This window comes from Carassius auratus, chromosome 28 (genome assembly GCF_003368295.1).
Source record: "Carassius auratus strain Wakin chromosome 28, ASM336829v1, whole genome shotgun sequence".
NCBI classification, from domain to species: Eukaryota; Metazoa; Chordata; class Actinopteri; order Cypriniformes; family Cyprinidae; genus Carassius; species Carassius auratus.
Window position 1 is genome coordinate 16,498,655 of NC_039270.1, and position 17,317 is coordinate 16,515,971.

The 17,317-nt window shown below is 37.6% G+C and overlaps 1 protein-coding gene across 1 annotated transcript in view; it reads left to right on the forward strand.

Moving 5' to 3' along the window:
• The window catches only part of cacna1ia (calcium voltage-gated channel subunit alpha1 Ia), a 186,791-nt gene that overhangs the window by 65,715 nt on the left and 103,759 nt on the right, over positions 1-17,317 (forward strand). Inside the window, exon 3 of the mRNA XM_026208214.1 lies at positions 16,204-16,315. Coding sequence (XP_026063999.1) covers positions 16,204-16,315 — 112 coding nt within the window. The remainder of the gene's footprint in view (positions 1-16,203; positions 16,316-17,317) is intronic.

Genomic DNA, 17,317 nt, shown 5'->3' on the forward strand with positions numbered 1-17,317 from the left:
CTCCTGTGACACCTGCACTAGTCGCTCTTGCACTTCTGACTCGCGACTCTCTGAACATACTGGCATGGGTGTTGAATGGATGGATGTTTTTGGTGATTCTGAAACCAGATGAATAGTCAATAAATTTGGAGCATGAATTGAGTTTTGATTGAGTTTCATCTCATGAATGCAGTGGCGCGGGGTCTGATTATCAGTGACGGAGAAGCGTTTTAGAGGCGTTATTTATACCCAACTTGTAGTGGCATTCATTAAACATAATGATGAGCAAATGAGCCAAGCACGTCAAGATGAGAACAGCGTCTTCTCTATTCTTGCCTTTTCCTCGTGGTCTTTCCTCTTCTTTACACTTTATAAATCTGTCTCTTTGTTGCCAAGTCTCTGTCTTCCACCACTTTTCTGTCCTTTCACTTCTTAATTTGATCACACCAAGATTTCTTTTTCATATCCTGAGAGTTATGTTAACAGAAAATTGTCTGCCATTTGAAGAATTGATTGAAAAAATGATTGACCAGACCAAACCTTGTGTTTATATGTCGAAATAACACACACAAACACACGCACATTTGCTTTTGTGAAAAGTGGGGACATCCCATAGGCGTAATGGTTTTTATACTGTACAAACTGTATATTCTATGGCCCTACACCAACCCTACACCTAACCCTAACCCTCACAGGAAACTTTGTGCATTTTTACTTTCAAAAAAAAAGAAGAAGAAAAAACTAATTCTGTATGGTTTATAAGCGCTTTGAAAAATTGTGACATGGGTTATGTCCTCATAAGTCACCATCTCCTTGTAATACCTGTGTCATACCCATGTCATTATACAGAGTTGTGTCCTGATATGTCACAAAAACAAGAGCACACACACACACACACACACACACTGCTTTCCTTGTTTTTTGGGATGTAATGGTTTTTATACCATACACACTGTATTTTATATCATTCAAATCTCAGAATGAATTTCCTTTTCGTACAATATAAAGATGCCTAAATTCAATTTAATTTAGTTTGTAGTCTTTTGTAGGTAACACTTTATTTTAAGTACCAATTCTCAATATTAGTTGCTTATTAGCATGTGTATCATTAGCTTGTTGGCTATTTATTAGTACTTATAGCCCACATATTAAAACTTTTTTTTTGCATGACCATATTTTAAATTCCTTAATCCTACTCCATACCTAAACTTAACAACCACCCTACTAACCAGTAATGAGCAGCACATTAGAAGTTTATTCAGAGAAAACTTTTAGTTAGTAGTTAATGTGTGTTCCCTATTCTAAAGTGTTAGAGTTTTGTTTTTCTTTCTTTATTTTAGACAAAATTTTATAGATTTTTATTTTCAGCATTTATCAGTTATCAAATTATCATCAGGCTTTTGGTATTGGACTGAATTTTAACATTGGTGCATCATTAGTTTGAATAGAATTTTTGTATTTGCTTATATTAATGTTAAGTAAAACTACACAAGGGATTGTAATGATGTATATGTATATATAATATTTTGGAAAAGGAAAAACACTGGATATAAATAGATCATGATGGAAAGCTTATCTCAGTCCATCAAAGTGATGGATAATGATCTGACGTGCCGAGTGAGAGCAGGAGAAACCGAGAGACAGTTTTCGGTCCCAGGCTTGTTATGCATTGCTGCACTCAGGTCATCTGATCTGGCTCCTTTGGACACTCTATGCAAATGGTTCATGTCTCTGCATTAGATTCATGTAAAATATGAATGAAGGTCTTGAGCTCCTGGGCTCTCTGAATCACTTAACTGCCATGTCCTCCACCACCTCGCATGAAAATGATCATCCACACTGGTTCTCATTTTTTCACTGTAAATTCAGTCTCTGCTGTTGTCCAGCTGTTATTTCATTACGCTAGGCAGCGAGAGAAAGAAAAGTGAGCTATAATTACCCCAAAGTATATCACATTCTCAAATTAGGCAGTCTTGAAAAAGAATTACTTCCAAATTATGCTACAGTGTTTGTTTTAATTCTAAAACTGCAAAAGTTTTTTGTTGGGGTTAGAGTTTTGGATAAAGTTAGTCTTGAGAGTGTGAGTGTATTAGCCATAATTAAGCTTGTCGAATAGCTGTTGTTCAATAATATACTAGGGATGCACCGAAATGAAAATTCTTGGCCGAAACCGAAAACCGAAAAAGAGAAAACCAAGGCCGAAAACCGAAACCGAAACACCGAATGAAATTATGTCAATTATTAGTACCATTGCATTTATTGCTATGACCGTGTACTAACTTTACTAAAATTAAGACATTGCAATTGCATAAATTAATATTAAAGTTTCAAAGATAATTACAATTACATAACTTATTTAAAAAAATACATAAAAATACATAATTACAAATGATGCAAATATTTATTAAGCACATTGCAACAATGCACAGTATAAAATAAAATTCAAACTAAAAATGTATCCCACTCATGTGTATATTTAATAATAATGTACAGGACTACTGGCCTGCAGAAAGGTTTTAAAATGAACAGTTCTCTCATAAAAACAAAGTGCATTTAGGTGAAGTGCATTTGAAATTTTCTATGTAGGACTAGAAAGTGCATTACTTCTCCAGTTGGCAAGACTGTTATCACTTCTGGGGATGGGGACTTCAGACAGATAACCATCTAGCTGTTGAGCAGTTGAGCTTGTCATCTGCCTGACATTTGAGAAATATTTGAGAGAGTGTATTTAAATAGGGCCAGGGCATAAATAAACATTTTTATCAAATTAAAGCAGAAATCTAGCATAAATATGGCTACAATCTGATATTATGTATGTATGTTTGTGTGTGTGTGTGTGTATATATAGTAGCCTAAGAACAAAAAAGCCAATGTATTATTATTATTTGAGGCACTTTCTTGCAGAATTCCACTGAACATATCAGACAACGATGGTGCATGCCCCTCATCTGGTGCAGAGACCAGTTTTTTTTTTCTGCGCTCTGATCAGTCTCCTGCGCTTGGCGCTTCTCCGTCTCCACGCGGGTTCTCCGCATCCAGCGCGGCCTGGATCATTTCTCGTGCGCGCTGCCTTATTTCCGCATCCAAGTAACGTTAATGGTCTTTATAACGCGGATCAAGCACATTCGCGATGAAGTGCAGAGGATCCGAAAAGATCTCAATGAGACGTGCGCCAACAGACTCTATAAGACTGTACTTTTCTTTGTTTTTACTTCGTGGTCCGTCTTAATTTCTTTGTTAGGAGACGCTTTACTGCTGCGAATAAAGGAATACGAAGAGAGAGAATGTTCTCACTGGTGTGAAGTGAATGTTGCGGGGAGCTCGTGGTCTGCGCTATGCAAGTGCACGTGCAGGTCGCGGTTTCTGTTTGCGTCATCACAACATTTCGGCCGTGTTGTTTCGGTGATAAAAGTCTATCGGCCGAAAACCAAAAAGGCCATTTTCGGCCGAAAATTTTCGGTGGCCGAAATTTCGGTGCATCCCTATAATATACTTTATAATAAGAGAAGGCAGAAGGCAGAAGGTTTGTTCAAATGTTCTGGCATTTCACCTTCTGGCTCAACCAAGTGATGCCAGTCAAGTAAGTGCTATTAAATCTTCGAAAATCCCGTTCGAAAACAGTCAATTTTACAGTTCCATTTGGTGCCACGTTACACCTCAAAGTGTGATAAACTTGCTGGAAAATATTACTCTATTTCCTTAATTCCAATATATAGCCCATTGAGTAGGAAGCTTGTTGAGTGAAAGATCTTTCTTTATGCGTTCGCATGGCTTCCCTTCATTGCTTTGTTCTCTTCCGCTCTCAGTGCCAGGAGCAAACATTGTGAAAGGAAAGGTCAAAAGTGAAGTGATGAGGGAAACATAGGGAAATATTCGAAGACATGGAGAAACGGAGAAGGAGGGAAAGAGCGACAGATGGCTGGAGGGAGGCTGGTGTTGTCATGGAGTTATGTGTGTCGTCATGCAGAAGTCCATTTCCTTTGTCACTTTTACTCTCTCTCTAGTTGTTTTTACTCTTTCCACCCGTCACTTGCTCTCAATCACTTTTCAATCCTCATCAGTCACCCTCTTGTACTCTTCATCTTCTCTGACACTTTCTGACTATCCGATGCCAAACAACTTATTTTTACCTTGTGTGTCGTGCATTTGAAACATTGTCAGATAAATACATGTAGATGTTCAAGAGACAGCATCAGTCCTCTCATATATGAATGCACTGTAAAAAAAAAAAATTAAAAAATGGTAAATGACTAGCAGCTATGCTGTAAAATTAAAAACAGTAAAATTAAAGTAAATTATCGTGATTAAAACAAAACAAAAAAAAATCTGTAAAATTAGGGTTTTAGACTGTAAAAAAGTACCATAAAAAATGGTAAATGACTGGAAGCTACAACTGCCAAACAAAAACAGTAAAATTAAAGTAAATTATCGTGATTAAAACAAAACAAAACAAAACAAAAAAATCTGTAAAATAAGGGTTTTAGACTGTGAAAAAGTAGCGTAAAAACTGTAAATGACTGGCAGCTATGGCTGCCAAACAAAAACAGTAAAATTAATGTAAATTATTGTAATTGAAACAAGAAGAAATCTGTAAAATAAGGGTGTTGGACTGTAGATAAAAGTACCATAACAAATGGTAAATGACTGGCAGCTACATCTGCCAAACAAAAACCATAAAATTAAAGTAAAATATCAAAAAACAAAAACAAATTATAATTCTAAAATTTCTGTAAAATTATTGTTTTTGCATTTTATTTCAATTAAGATTTGAAGTAATTTTACTTTAATTTAAAAAATTTTTTGTTGTTTGGCAAAAATAAGCTGCCAGTCATTTACCACTTAATTAACTTAATTTTTCAGATCATCAGCCGTCAAAATATTGTTCACAGAGATGGAGATTTATTTAAAATGTTACCAAGCTGATTACTCACTAAAATCTCCAACATATTGTTTATTCAGGCCATTTTTTTTTGGACCTAGCAAAGTGGTTATATCTAAGTGTGTGAGTTGTTTACTTACTTTTTATTTGTCTTCCAATGAAAGCCATTATTTTGTTAATTCAGATCGATTGAACAATATAATGTTCATTCCTGATCACATGAACCAATCATGTCTTTTGTAATCATATTGCGATGGAGGCCATTCATTCCCCATTCATTCTCAATTACCCCCCACTAAACTCACCATGTGCTGTAGGGGTCCATTAGAACTCAGTGGGCTCAGAGGAGGCGAGAGGGAGGCGGACTCCCGTTGTAACTTTATCCGCTGGTGTCTAAATCATGTCTTCTGAGGTGCTAGAAAACTTTTGGGGGCCTGTAGGACCCACTTAAGTACAGAAGAGCAGCCGTTTGAGGTTGCACATAAATGCACACTCTCCCAACATAAAACAGACCAAGATCAAACCTTGCTAAGCGTTCTGATACACACAGATAAAACACTGCCATGATCAATAGATCAAAGCCTTCTGGGACACTGGAGGATCAATTAGCACCCAGCTGGTGAGATGGTGTGTGTGTGTTAACGTGATGAAAGCAGAAAGGGAGCATCCCGAATTCCTTTTTTTAGAATGCACTACATCCTGGTATTTATGACATCAGCTCATTATCATCCTTATTGTCATGTCATTGCTATGAAAATGGGGTTCATACAAGCTTGGTCTGTCTCTCCAATCTGCGGCGTGATCTTCAGATCTTCTGACACATGAGCGGCATGCACATAAAATCAAAGCGCTCGTGCGCTCTTTGCATCTTCCATTTTGTTTCCCCTCACAGGAGAGACACTGTGTTTAGCTCAGTATCTGAGGAGGCACCTCATCTGATCCTGTTGCTGTGGCAACAGGGCCCGGCTTGTCTCGGGCTACTGTCAAGGTCCAGTGCAGCTTAACATCTGGGAGACAGACACACTCCCTTCCTTTCCCTCGCTTTATTCTCGCCCACCCTTACACCCTTAAGACAAATGTGTGTTTGTGTGCATCTGTGTTGACTACGTCACTGTTGATTGTTGCGCTGTCTAGATGATTTTGCATGAATGCATTTTGAATGAGAATATTCTTCTTTTTAGAGAATATTTCTTGAATTAAACATTTTTCTTACTCATTTGGCTCATGTTTTTTTTCCATCTAATTTAACTGCCTTTGGGATAAATTTTGTCTAGTTAGGTGGCTAACTAGGTTTTAAAACATAGCTTGTGTGCTCTAACTTGCCCCGTCCTTTCTATTGGCTCGTTTCCATTGAGAGGTACGGTACGGTAAAGTACAGTATGATTCGGTATGGGTAACCCTGATCAGGCTTGCATTTCCACTGCCAATAGTACCCTTACTTGGTAGGCGTGGTGTATGACGGAAAGTGATTGACGGTGAACTGCGACAATTAGCAAAACTCTGACTCTTTCTGTTAAATCTCAGTTTTAAACAATAATAGCAATTAAAAAAGTATAAGTACAAAGTATACGAGGCTTATATAATAGGAAATTAAGACAAAAGCAAACAGTTCAGTCAAACGTATGCTACAAAGTCAGCGCTGTACTATGGTAAAGTTTAAATTAAATATAAGGTAAACATATCTTTGTGCTCAGCCAACACGATATGACCAGCAACAAATAATAAATTCATGAGACCACAAATGCCTGTTAAATATAGCCAACCCAAAATGAATCGTATCTCATGTTTAATCACTACAGAGACATCAGTGTCAGCGGGAAATGTCAGAAGGACTAGCCGAGCAAAGGCTGCTCTCTGTGGATACATGAGCACTGAGCGCCCGGTGATCGCCTGGAGCTCCGAAATCGGCATAGCAAATTTTTAAATAGGTGCTATCTTTATAAATAAACTGCAGATTTGAGTTTTAAACAATTACATTATCACCTGAAAAACTCTTAAAACTACATTTCATGACACAATAACCGTAATATTTAGAAAATGACAGTTTTTGGGCAACAAACGTTTCACAAGTCCTCAAGAACAGACAATAACACATATTGAGAAATGGCTGTTGTCTGTGTGAAGATTTAAAATTATAAAATAAAAGTTTTTTTTTTTTTTTTTGTTTATGCAAAAGTGATGATTCTAGTCAACCAATCAACGTTCTGCGGTGAGTTTAGCTCCACCCTTTGGAACCCTTTGCTGTGCTAGGCACCCCAACGGAAGGGTACCAAGAAATTGGTTTGGGACGGTTCGCTATTTTGTTACCATTCACAACTTCTGACAGTGGAAACAGAAATAGTTGCATATTGTACTGTACTATACAGGACCATACCACTCAAAATATAAGAAAATTCTGTCATCATTTCATCCTCAAGTTGCTCCAAACCTGTATGAGATTCTTTATTCTGTTGAGCACAAAAGGCGATAGTTTGCAGAATGTTGGTAACCCAAATTTCGAATGTAGTCATTGACTTCCATAGTTTGGAAAAAATATATAATATGAAAGTTAACTGTCTGGAACAAATGGAGGAAATTTTTATTTTTGGCTTAACTATCCTTTTAAAATGAGCTTTCTGATCAAGGAATGAAGTGTAGCCTATTGTCTCTTATCGGTTGATCAACTTTAGTTATAAAGATTTTTACTCATTCCGCAAAGGGGTTAACGTGTCTTCAGCAGCTGAAAATGTGTGTGTTTAGCTGAGATTTGCTGGATGATGACAAGAGTTCCTTGACAAGAGAGTCTTTCTTAACACTATGAGGCTGTTAAGAAGGTCAAGGGTTTTTTAGTGAAGTGTGTACTTATGTATATTTGTCTGACTCTGAGTAGTGACATCCAGCCAGCGTCTGCCTACTTTATTTGGTGGCTCAACACGCTGTCCTCTTGAGCAGTAAGTGTGCTGCAGTTAGCTAACAAATTTAGCAGATAAAGAGCTGAGAAAAAATAAGGAGAGAGAAATTATGATCACATGGATTGTGAAAATGAAGGCTGGATTGGAATGTTTTACTTCTAGAGCCTTCAGTACATGATTCAGTGTTGTATTTACTCTTGAGTTAATGTATAACACAGTAAAATAAAAAATTGCTGAAAATTGACACCCTAAGGCCAACCCTGGTTAAAAATATATATATATATATTTAAAATACATCAGTTCAAATGTATTAACATATTGTAAGGGAAACAGGTCAATTTAGCTCAAAGGGTGAACCCCTTTGAGCTAAATTGACCTGTTTCCCTTAAAATATGTTTAAGATTTTATAGGGGATTTGGACAGAATCACTGTCTTACGGCTGAAAAATGAGCCGTATAAAATAAACTCTGCAATGGATATAAAAATCCTAGATATAGTGAAAACCATTCTGAGAATGGGTCACCATACTTGGCTGTATGTCATGTCACTTTTAATAAGATCGGCAGTTTAAGACATTAACTTGTAAGCACAAAACACAAGATACTTCTCTTTTCAAATATAAATATATAAATAAGACTTTATTGGATAAATCTAAGACATATAAACTTATCTTATACACACACGCATTCACACATTCATACAAGTTGCAGGGAGAAAGTGAGGAAAGAATGAGTTTCAGAGAATGAAAATGTGAAATCCCAAATTTATAGCAAAATGTGCAATTGCATTGACCTGAACAACTATCGATCACTTTATTAACCCTCAAATTGAGTTCCTCAATGAGGTTAAAAGGTCTATTAACTGCACCATTTCAGAATCAGGAGGTACTTCCGTTGCTTGTTTAGGGGGTTCCCTTTGTTGTTGTCCTTGCTGAACAGAAGGTTTCCCGAGGTTGCTGAGTAGCTGGTTAAGTTCAGTAGTCATTGAAATTATGTCTTGGGAAGCCAATGGTTGGGCATTGGCTGAAGATATGTGGAGTTGTGGGCAGGTTGAAGTTTTAGACGGGCATTCGAGGTTGGAGACACGGCGACAAAACTTAACTCAGAAGATTAAACTCTTAACAGAATAGAAAAGAAACTAAAGTAAAAGAATAGAAGTAAAGTTTGACGAAACTATGCATTTCTTCTCATCATGGCTCAGTAGCAGCGGGCATGCTGGCCGAAGCACGCTGGAACCGCACTCAAATTACACAAAAACTAATGGCAAAAAGCATGGGTGAAAGTGATGACTGAAAGCTAAAAAAGCTAAAAGCATGGCTACAAGCCATGACCAAACTACTTGTGCACAATGCACATTTCTTAATATTAAGCTTAAAATGTGTTTTAATGTCATTATTGATGAGGACCATATAATCTTTTAATAATATCAGTCTTTAAATGCAAGATATTTAAAGTGTACATGAAGTATACTTGCACAAGTTCCACTAGCAAAATCAAATATACTTCAGTGTATGTTTAGTTGGACTTCAGCTCAACTTCTGCACAACTGAAGTGCATTAAGTGCAAAACTAGTTGTTCCAATTTAGCAGGCTTTAAGTAAACCAAAGGTACAATTGCAGGGTATTTCTAGTAAGTATATAAATATGTAAATGTATTTGTATTATACTTAGCATGAATTGAATTGAATTTCAAATACATTTTAGTATATTTATTTTTTAATAGGGATCCAACGATCAGATTTTCTTCATTGCCACAGATTTGGAAAAAGTTAGCTTAACATTCTCTGCAGTAAATGGGTGCCATCAGGATGAGAGTCCAAACAGTTGATAAAAACTTCACAATAATCCACAATTAGCTTCTTTATTGAAATAATCTGTCATAATAAGAATAAAATATAATGAGTAATATACTTCTATTACAGTATTTTTCAGCTAGATAAGTCATGTGACCTGCTTTTCTTATTTCCATGTATCTGATCTTCGGTCTGTAAAGAATCCACTGGACCGATATCCATTTCTGCTGTTTTGCCGATTGTGGTTAATATTATTTAGCTAGGTTTGGAGAGGTGATCTTAGATCTGAGAGACGGGGTGAGTTTTTAATTTACTGGAAGATGAGTCTGCTCCCACAGGCAGCCATGAGTCACCATGGCCTTCGTCGAGAGAGTTTCACACGGACACTCACACTTCACACCACACGGTCATCTAACGAGAGTGCAGCACGCAATTACTCGCACACACACACGCACACAAAAACATAGTATACCAGAAGAGCAGGCAAAGTTCAAACTGCCCATACAAACCCACACAATTAAGGACAGTGATGCAGGCAGAGTTCAGAGGTGCTCTGTCGATTGTACACAATGGAGATCCACACTGTTTCTCTTCACAGAGCTGTGGTGTACTCAAGGGACGTGCATACTCGCTTTTATAGTGAGATAACGGTGAAAGGTTTTAGTTAACTGCCGTTATTAATCCTCCTCTTAACATCTCTTAACACCAATAACCAAAGCAAGTGTCGCACACTCTCCCTTCAAAACACACTGCCTGCGAGCTCTTTACATACGCACACTTAATGCTAATGCGCGGAGGGAGGTGGGAGTGCTTCTGGAATTTGTTCCCTTTTCCACTGAGAGTTGTGTGGTTAAAGCGGAACAGCTAAACGAGCGCAAAGGCAGTCAGCTGAGGAATGGCTTCGATTATTTGCTAAGCTCTGTGTGGCTGTAAGTCGTCTGAAGCATAGTGTGAGCGTTCGTCGGGTGACGACCAAACTCGCCTCAGAAGTCTCCATCAGAGAGAGAATGACAGAAAGAAGATATATGATGACAGTTTGAGAAAGAATGTGTAATACCCTTTCCCTTTCCCCCCTTCTGATTTGCTGATTCAAAGTGATTCAATGAATCAGTGATTCGTTTTTGCGAAATACAATGTTTTTCTTCCAAAGGCTGCAGGAGCTTAAGAAGCTCAGCGAACTGTCAGCTGAAAAAATTACTTGATCCAGCTTAAACTGGTTTGCTGGTCTTTGCTAATCTCCCATCCTGTACTGTTTGCTGGTTTCAGAGAGGTTTTGGACACATTTCGCACTGGGGAGACAAAATTGACTAAATCGGCTGCAGGATGGGAAACCAGCTACAGGTAGATCTGCCTATAAATCAACAAAGACCAGAAAACCAGGTTTATTTATTTATTTATTGTTATTGTATAATGCTAAAATACTCTCATCATAAAATTATATAACATACATACGTATTATGTTAAATGGTTTATTTTTATTTATTGAACTATTTTATTAATAAATTTTAGTATTTTTCACAACGCATTTTGGTATAACCATTTCTTCACATGTTGCTAAGCTAATGCTGCAAAACTCTAAAAAGCATGGAAATAACAAACGCAAATAGTGGTAAAATAATTAATTTTTAATTACTGAATTCATTTTCAGAGTGAATGTAATAAAAATGTATTAAAAATCTTTTGTTATCATGGATACATTTTCTTTTCACATATGCATAGTTGCAATGCATTTTGGGATTGCCTTCTCTCATGAAGATTGCATGTGATGCTGTCTTTAAATTAGTCTAAAATGAGACTTTATTGAGATCTTTGAAGGCATAGTAATTAAATGATCTATGTTTTTAACAGCATTCACATCAGCTGCACAATTCCTTAAAACTCTGCTTCTGAAGGGCAGCAGAACTTTATGAGAAACAGAGAAAGTGCGATGGACAGAGCTGTTTTTGTAGAGGAATTAGCTCATGCACAAGGCCAGATGTCACATCTGCAGCCTGTCTGTGTGTGAAGAAACATTTACAGCATGTGCTTTAACCGCCGACTCACACCACGCTAGCTTGTCCGTCTAATCTGTTTAGTATGCTTCTGCGCAGCACCAGTGGTGCATTCAAATCTGAGTTTGTTCTGCAATGTGAGACAAATATTGTGTCCTCTGTGGGACCTAGAGTCCTGGTCTCATTATTAAAGTCTCTGGGGGAGCGGAATATCCTAAAATAGGCCCCTTCCTCCTTATCAACTGCTCTTCATTCCCTTCGCTCAACATATCCAACTCAAAAATGAGAAGAAATTAGACTACAGTGTGTGTGTGTGTATGTATGTGTGTGTGTGTGTATTATATATATATATATATATATATATATATATATATATATACACACAATGACAAATTAATTTTTATATTATCTTTATTTATTTATTTAGTATGAGTGTTACCCTGTAGCTTTAATAACTATTGAGGACAAAGAGTTACACTTCCATGATGAACACATAAAGATCAGTCTACACCTGTTCCTCCCTTCTAATTGTGCTTCATTGTGTCTGACCCCTCTCTCTGTGCTTTAGTTTCTTTCACTTCAGGGTGCCAATTACAGTCCCATCTTTATCCTTCTCCTCCTCAGTTGTCACAGTATTATGTTGACTTAAACATAAGCCGTGGCTGTCTTAATCAGCTAGCACTTGTAACTGATGGAGCTGCTCTCAAAATGAACTTGTTTCGTCACTAATCACGCTTATCATCCATCTGCTCCTGCTCCTCCTCTCTCTCGTTCATCTATCGCTCTCTGTCGGTGCTACACTTAATCACCGTGGCTCTGATGGCACATGTATTGGCACATGGTGCTGTGTCGTTTTTCTGATGGGCCTCAGGAAGCCTGATTGGAAGTGTCTGTGATTGGCTGTTGATACTCTGACCCTCCTCTTTCTGATAAGAGCTTTCTCATGCATCATGCATGATCTTATCATTGAGACATTTTGCATATTTGTCAAAGGTATGCAAAACCATTGTCATGATGGCCAATGGTGAATGAATTGGTCATATTTGCTGTCCATTAGGTCTGCAACAAATGATTATTTTGATAAATAAATAATCTTACAGGGTTTTTTTAACAATTAAGGTTGGAATTTACTACATGATTTCCCCCCGAATCACAGTCTGGAGAAGTCAATGCTAGTTGCTGAAAGTCAAAGCCAGTCTGCAGATTTGAGTTGACAGATTTCAAAGCAACGTGCGTAGTGTCCGATGGTCACAGACTTCAGACTCTGATTCCATCCAGTCGGGGGAGATCAAACATGTTGATATTTTCAGTAGATTTTAGAACACACATTGTTTCCATTCGTCACGTGTCTCCTATTACACGTATGTTTCTGCAGAGTTTGATGTGATTGGAAGGAATTTAAATTTTAGTGTATGATGGACAATTTTTCCTCTGTGACTAGTATAAAGTCAGTAAGTGTATGATGCCTAGTGTTTTAAAATCTGTTCATACTTTAAGGGTGCTTTCATACTTGTTTCACTTGCCTGGTCTGAACCCGAGTTTGGTTGCTCCCCCCTCCCCCTGCCCCCGCTGGACTGTGTTCATATTGTAATGTTTGAATCCGAACCGCGGTTCGCTTGCGTCATCAAGCCAGCAGCTGTTTACCCCGTTGCTTGGTAACGACAGCAGGAGAAGGCGGCAAATGAATAACATTACTCTCTGCACTTTTATGTATTACGCTTTTGAACTGTTCGTTTTGTTGATGAAGCTTCGGTACATAATGGCACTTGCGTCTGTCTTACGAATTTACTGAAAATGCTCTAAAGAACGTTGAAGGCGAACATAAATGAGATGTACAGCTCTCTGCTTGCAGCGCGTCAGTCACGCTCATCAGGAAAGTTAGTGAAACACACACACAAATACACATTTTCATCAAATAATTTGTCATTAAAAGCAGTTCACTCAACGCGATTTGGTATGATTGCGTTCACATGAGCAGTGATCCATACCAGAGTTCACATGAAGTGTACCCCAGACCACCATTTTTAAGCGGATTCGGGTACGGTTCGCGGGATGCGCATCCGAGTACGGAAGACAGCGTTCACATCATCCAAACGAACTGAATTCTGACGTCAATCGACCCCGGGTGCGCACCAAAAGTGCTAGTGTGAAAGCACCCTAAATGTTGTGTAGCTTATTCCAACTTTTGGTCTTGTGTTGCGCACCACACTGGTCAAATTGTGTCATTGCAGGCTCTTACATTAGGTCATATTAGATCAATCAACTATTTGACAATAAAAATATGTATTGTTTTTTTTTTATTTATTTTTTTTACATTGTCAATAATATCACCGGCTGTCTATAAACATTTCTCCTTTCTGTTTTATATTATTGTTGATACCTCATCAGGTTCTCAGAAATACTTTCATCATAACTAAAACAGTGAAAACATGACTTAAATAAGATTATTGTTAATTAAGCAGAACAGATTGTGTTATTGATTAGAATGAGAGTTTTGGCGAAATCAAATCAACGATAGACTCTTAGATAGATGATCTTGAAGTAAGGGGTGTGTTGAGGAGAAATTGTCGCAATTTCAAATCTGGCCAATTCAGAAGGGTAGAAAATAATAATTAACATTTCAAACTGCAAAATAGTTTCAAATAGTTTTGAAACTTGCAGGTTTTTTTTTTTTTTTTAGAGCAATCTCTCATTCATGTAAATATTTCGTGTCCCCTTTTAAAAAATTCCCTCATTTGATTTTTAAGGACATTTTATATGATAAACAGTGCTGGAACTGTGTTTGGTTTCCACTTGATATCCAAAGTGAGATCAGGTCCTGAAGCAAAATCTGCAGCAAATCCTCATCCTCACTGATCCTACTGTGACCATCTACCTTTTTTCTCCAATACTTCTTTGAGTGAAATGTTTTCCCCGTGTGCATGTGATTTCCTTATTTCACACCCCTTCAGCCTTCCTTCTACCTTTCTTTAAATAAACGGGCCGTGTTTCTGTCAGCCTATCGGCCTTGACTCGCTCTCTTCCTTTTCTGTCTCCCAACCCTCTCTCTCTCTCTCTCTCTCTCTCTCTCTCTCTCTGTGATGTGTACTGTGAGATTGATTCTGTGCTCCTGTCCCTTTAATGTCATTTAAGTGTTTCTGTTGGCGCTTTTTTCCCTCTGTCAAAAGCTCGCCTTAGAACCTGATGAGGTATCAACAATAATATAAAAAAGAAAGAAGCAATTTCCTGCAGTAACCATAGTGAATGCTTTGCAGCATGATACGGGTGCTTGCTTTATCCCTATGGGGGTTGCAGTCTCCATTCTAATGATTAAACAGAAACACAAGCCTGCGAGGCTTTTACAATATCACACACACAAGTTCAGAGTGTGGCCAGCACTGTAGCAAACCCCTTAGTCTAATATAGCACATGCATACTGAAATGTACATTTTTCTTCATTGAAAGTTTGAATGAGGTTGAAGGGGGAAAAAGTGAAAATTTGCCCATAAATCACATTTTACTGAGTGCCAGAAGCTTCTTTCCGGTGCAGTGCATTTTTGGTAGTCCCTAATTAATTGAGGAATGTATAGCGCTGTTAGATCCAGCACAAAGCGGAATCAGCAGCCCTTTTGCCCTGTGGCTAATGCAGTTCAAACACTGGAAAATGTTTCATGAAAACAGGAAATAAAAGACACGTGTTGGAGATGAGAGGCAGGAGGGAGAGAGAAAGAGAGAAATATGATGGAGTGAACAAGGAAGTTAAACGAGGAGGGGCAGACGGTATGTGCAAACAGAAAAAAATAGCTTGCTAAAAGGTTGACCAAGCCGGAGGAAAAGACGGAGTAGAGTAAATTGAAAAAGAAATGGTCCATAAAGGTGAAGAGATGAGGCTTGTAGAGATTTAGTGGAGAGGCGTGAAGATTTCACTCCAGCTAACAGGCCTGAGGGACGAGGTGCTGACAAATGCCTTTTCAGTGTATTTTGTGTTTCTCTGTGATGTGCTTTCACTCTGGAGGTTTTACTCAATGAGTGGAGTGGACTTTGGATTTGTCCTGTTCATACATTACTGTGTTTGTTAATTTGATGAGATTGGTGTGAAATAATAAATTACATGTTTGATGTAAAGTATACAAACACACACACAATAAACAAGATGTTAAATTAAATTGTATTAAATTGTTAAATCGTATGTTTGGTGAATATTTACTGCTTGGGAAGCAACAAGAGATTTGTTTTCAAAACCCTAATCACGGCTAATAAAGGAAGATAAATCTGAAAAGCTTGACATTAACTCAAAACCTAAGTATTAAATCGCAGCATGGAACTTATTCTGTTAGCAATTATGGTGCAAGCTGCTTTATTAGACAACTATTCAAAAAAAATGTTCTTATGTTCACAAAGGCTGCATTTATTTGGTCAAAATACAGTATATATATATATATATATATATATATATATATATATATATATATATATATATGTATATTTGAAAAATATTACAGTATTTTTTTGCTCTTGCTGAGTACATTTCTTTCAAAACAGGAACCTTGTTGACCCCCCTTAAACTAGTGAGTGTCCTAGAAATATTATAGCAATTAGTAAGCACCTAAAAAAAAGTGTAAATGTCTAAATGTGTGTTTATTGTTTTTACTTGTCTGCTGATAAATTTTGACCTTAACATATGCTTCCTCACGTGGTTTGAGCGCATCAGTATCATGGTGATCCTGCTGAACTGCGTCACTCTGGGGATGTACCAGCCCTGCGAGAACATCGACTGCACCTCAGAGCGCTGTCAGGTTCTACAGGTCAGTGTGGACACGTATATACTCTACACTAACTAACTCTGTTCCGAAACATAGTGAGCAACCTAAATGTCATGGATCAAATGCTCTGCCAGTCTTTATTTATTTATTTTTATTTATTTGTTACCTTATAGGGCTCAATAGGGAAATTAGTTTGACTGTAGAGCTTGATAACTTACTAAAGCATCAATATAAAAAATAATTGTGATACAATTGTGGCTTTTGGTCTTGCCTGAAAAAAAAAGTGATGTGATGGGATATTTACATATAAAAGGTTTGTTGTAATACCTCAGTGATATTTTAGCCAAAAATGAAAAATTGTCATCATTTACTTACCCAAAAGATGAGACTAAGTTAAATCCATTTATCACTATCTCTTCACAAGATTTTGAATAAACTACTAAATTAATGTGGTCTTGCTTTATGGCACCTTTATGACTTTTGTGGATCTTACAAGTTTTGGCTACTTGAAGTTACAACGGAGGGACCAAGGGCCCTATGATACACCCAGCGCAAGTGTCTTTGCTAGTTTCAGCCCGATGCAGTTTTCTTTTTCCCGTCCTGCATCACGTTGTTTAAATAGAAATTTGTGCGCCAATGGGCATGTGTGTCTAAAAAAGAGGTGAGTTTTAAGGCGCATTGTTATCGTATTGCTATTTTGAGGAACTGAAAAATAGACTGCACCATAGACCAATTCAAACCTGGTCTAAAGTTTGGTGCAACATAGGCAGGTGCACAGCGCATGTACAGTGTGCTTATTACACAAACAGGGATGCGCGCAGCACACAAATATTTAAAAAAATGAAAAATTACATTCCGCCATATAAAAGTTGCATTCTGCCATGCAAGTGCAAATGGCTTTTAAAGGCGATTGGAGATGAGACTCTGATTGGTTTATTGCACATTACGCCCCAAAAATCACCCATTACTCATTATGAGAAAAGGGACAACCCGTTTAGACCATGCCGTCGTTAAACTAGCATAAGTGGATTCAGACACACCCTG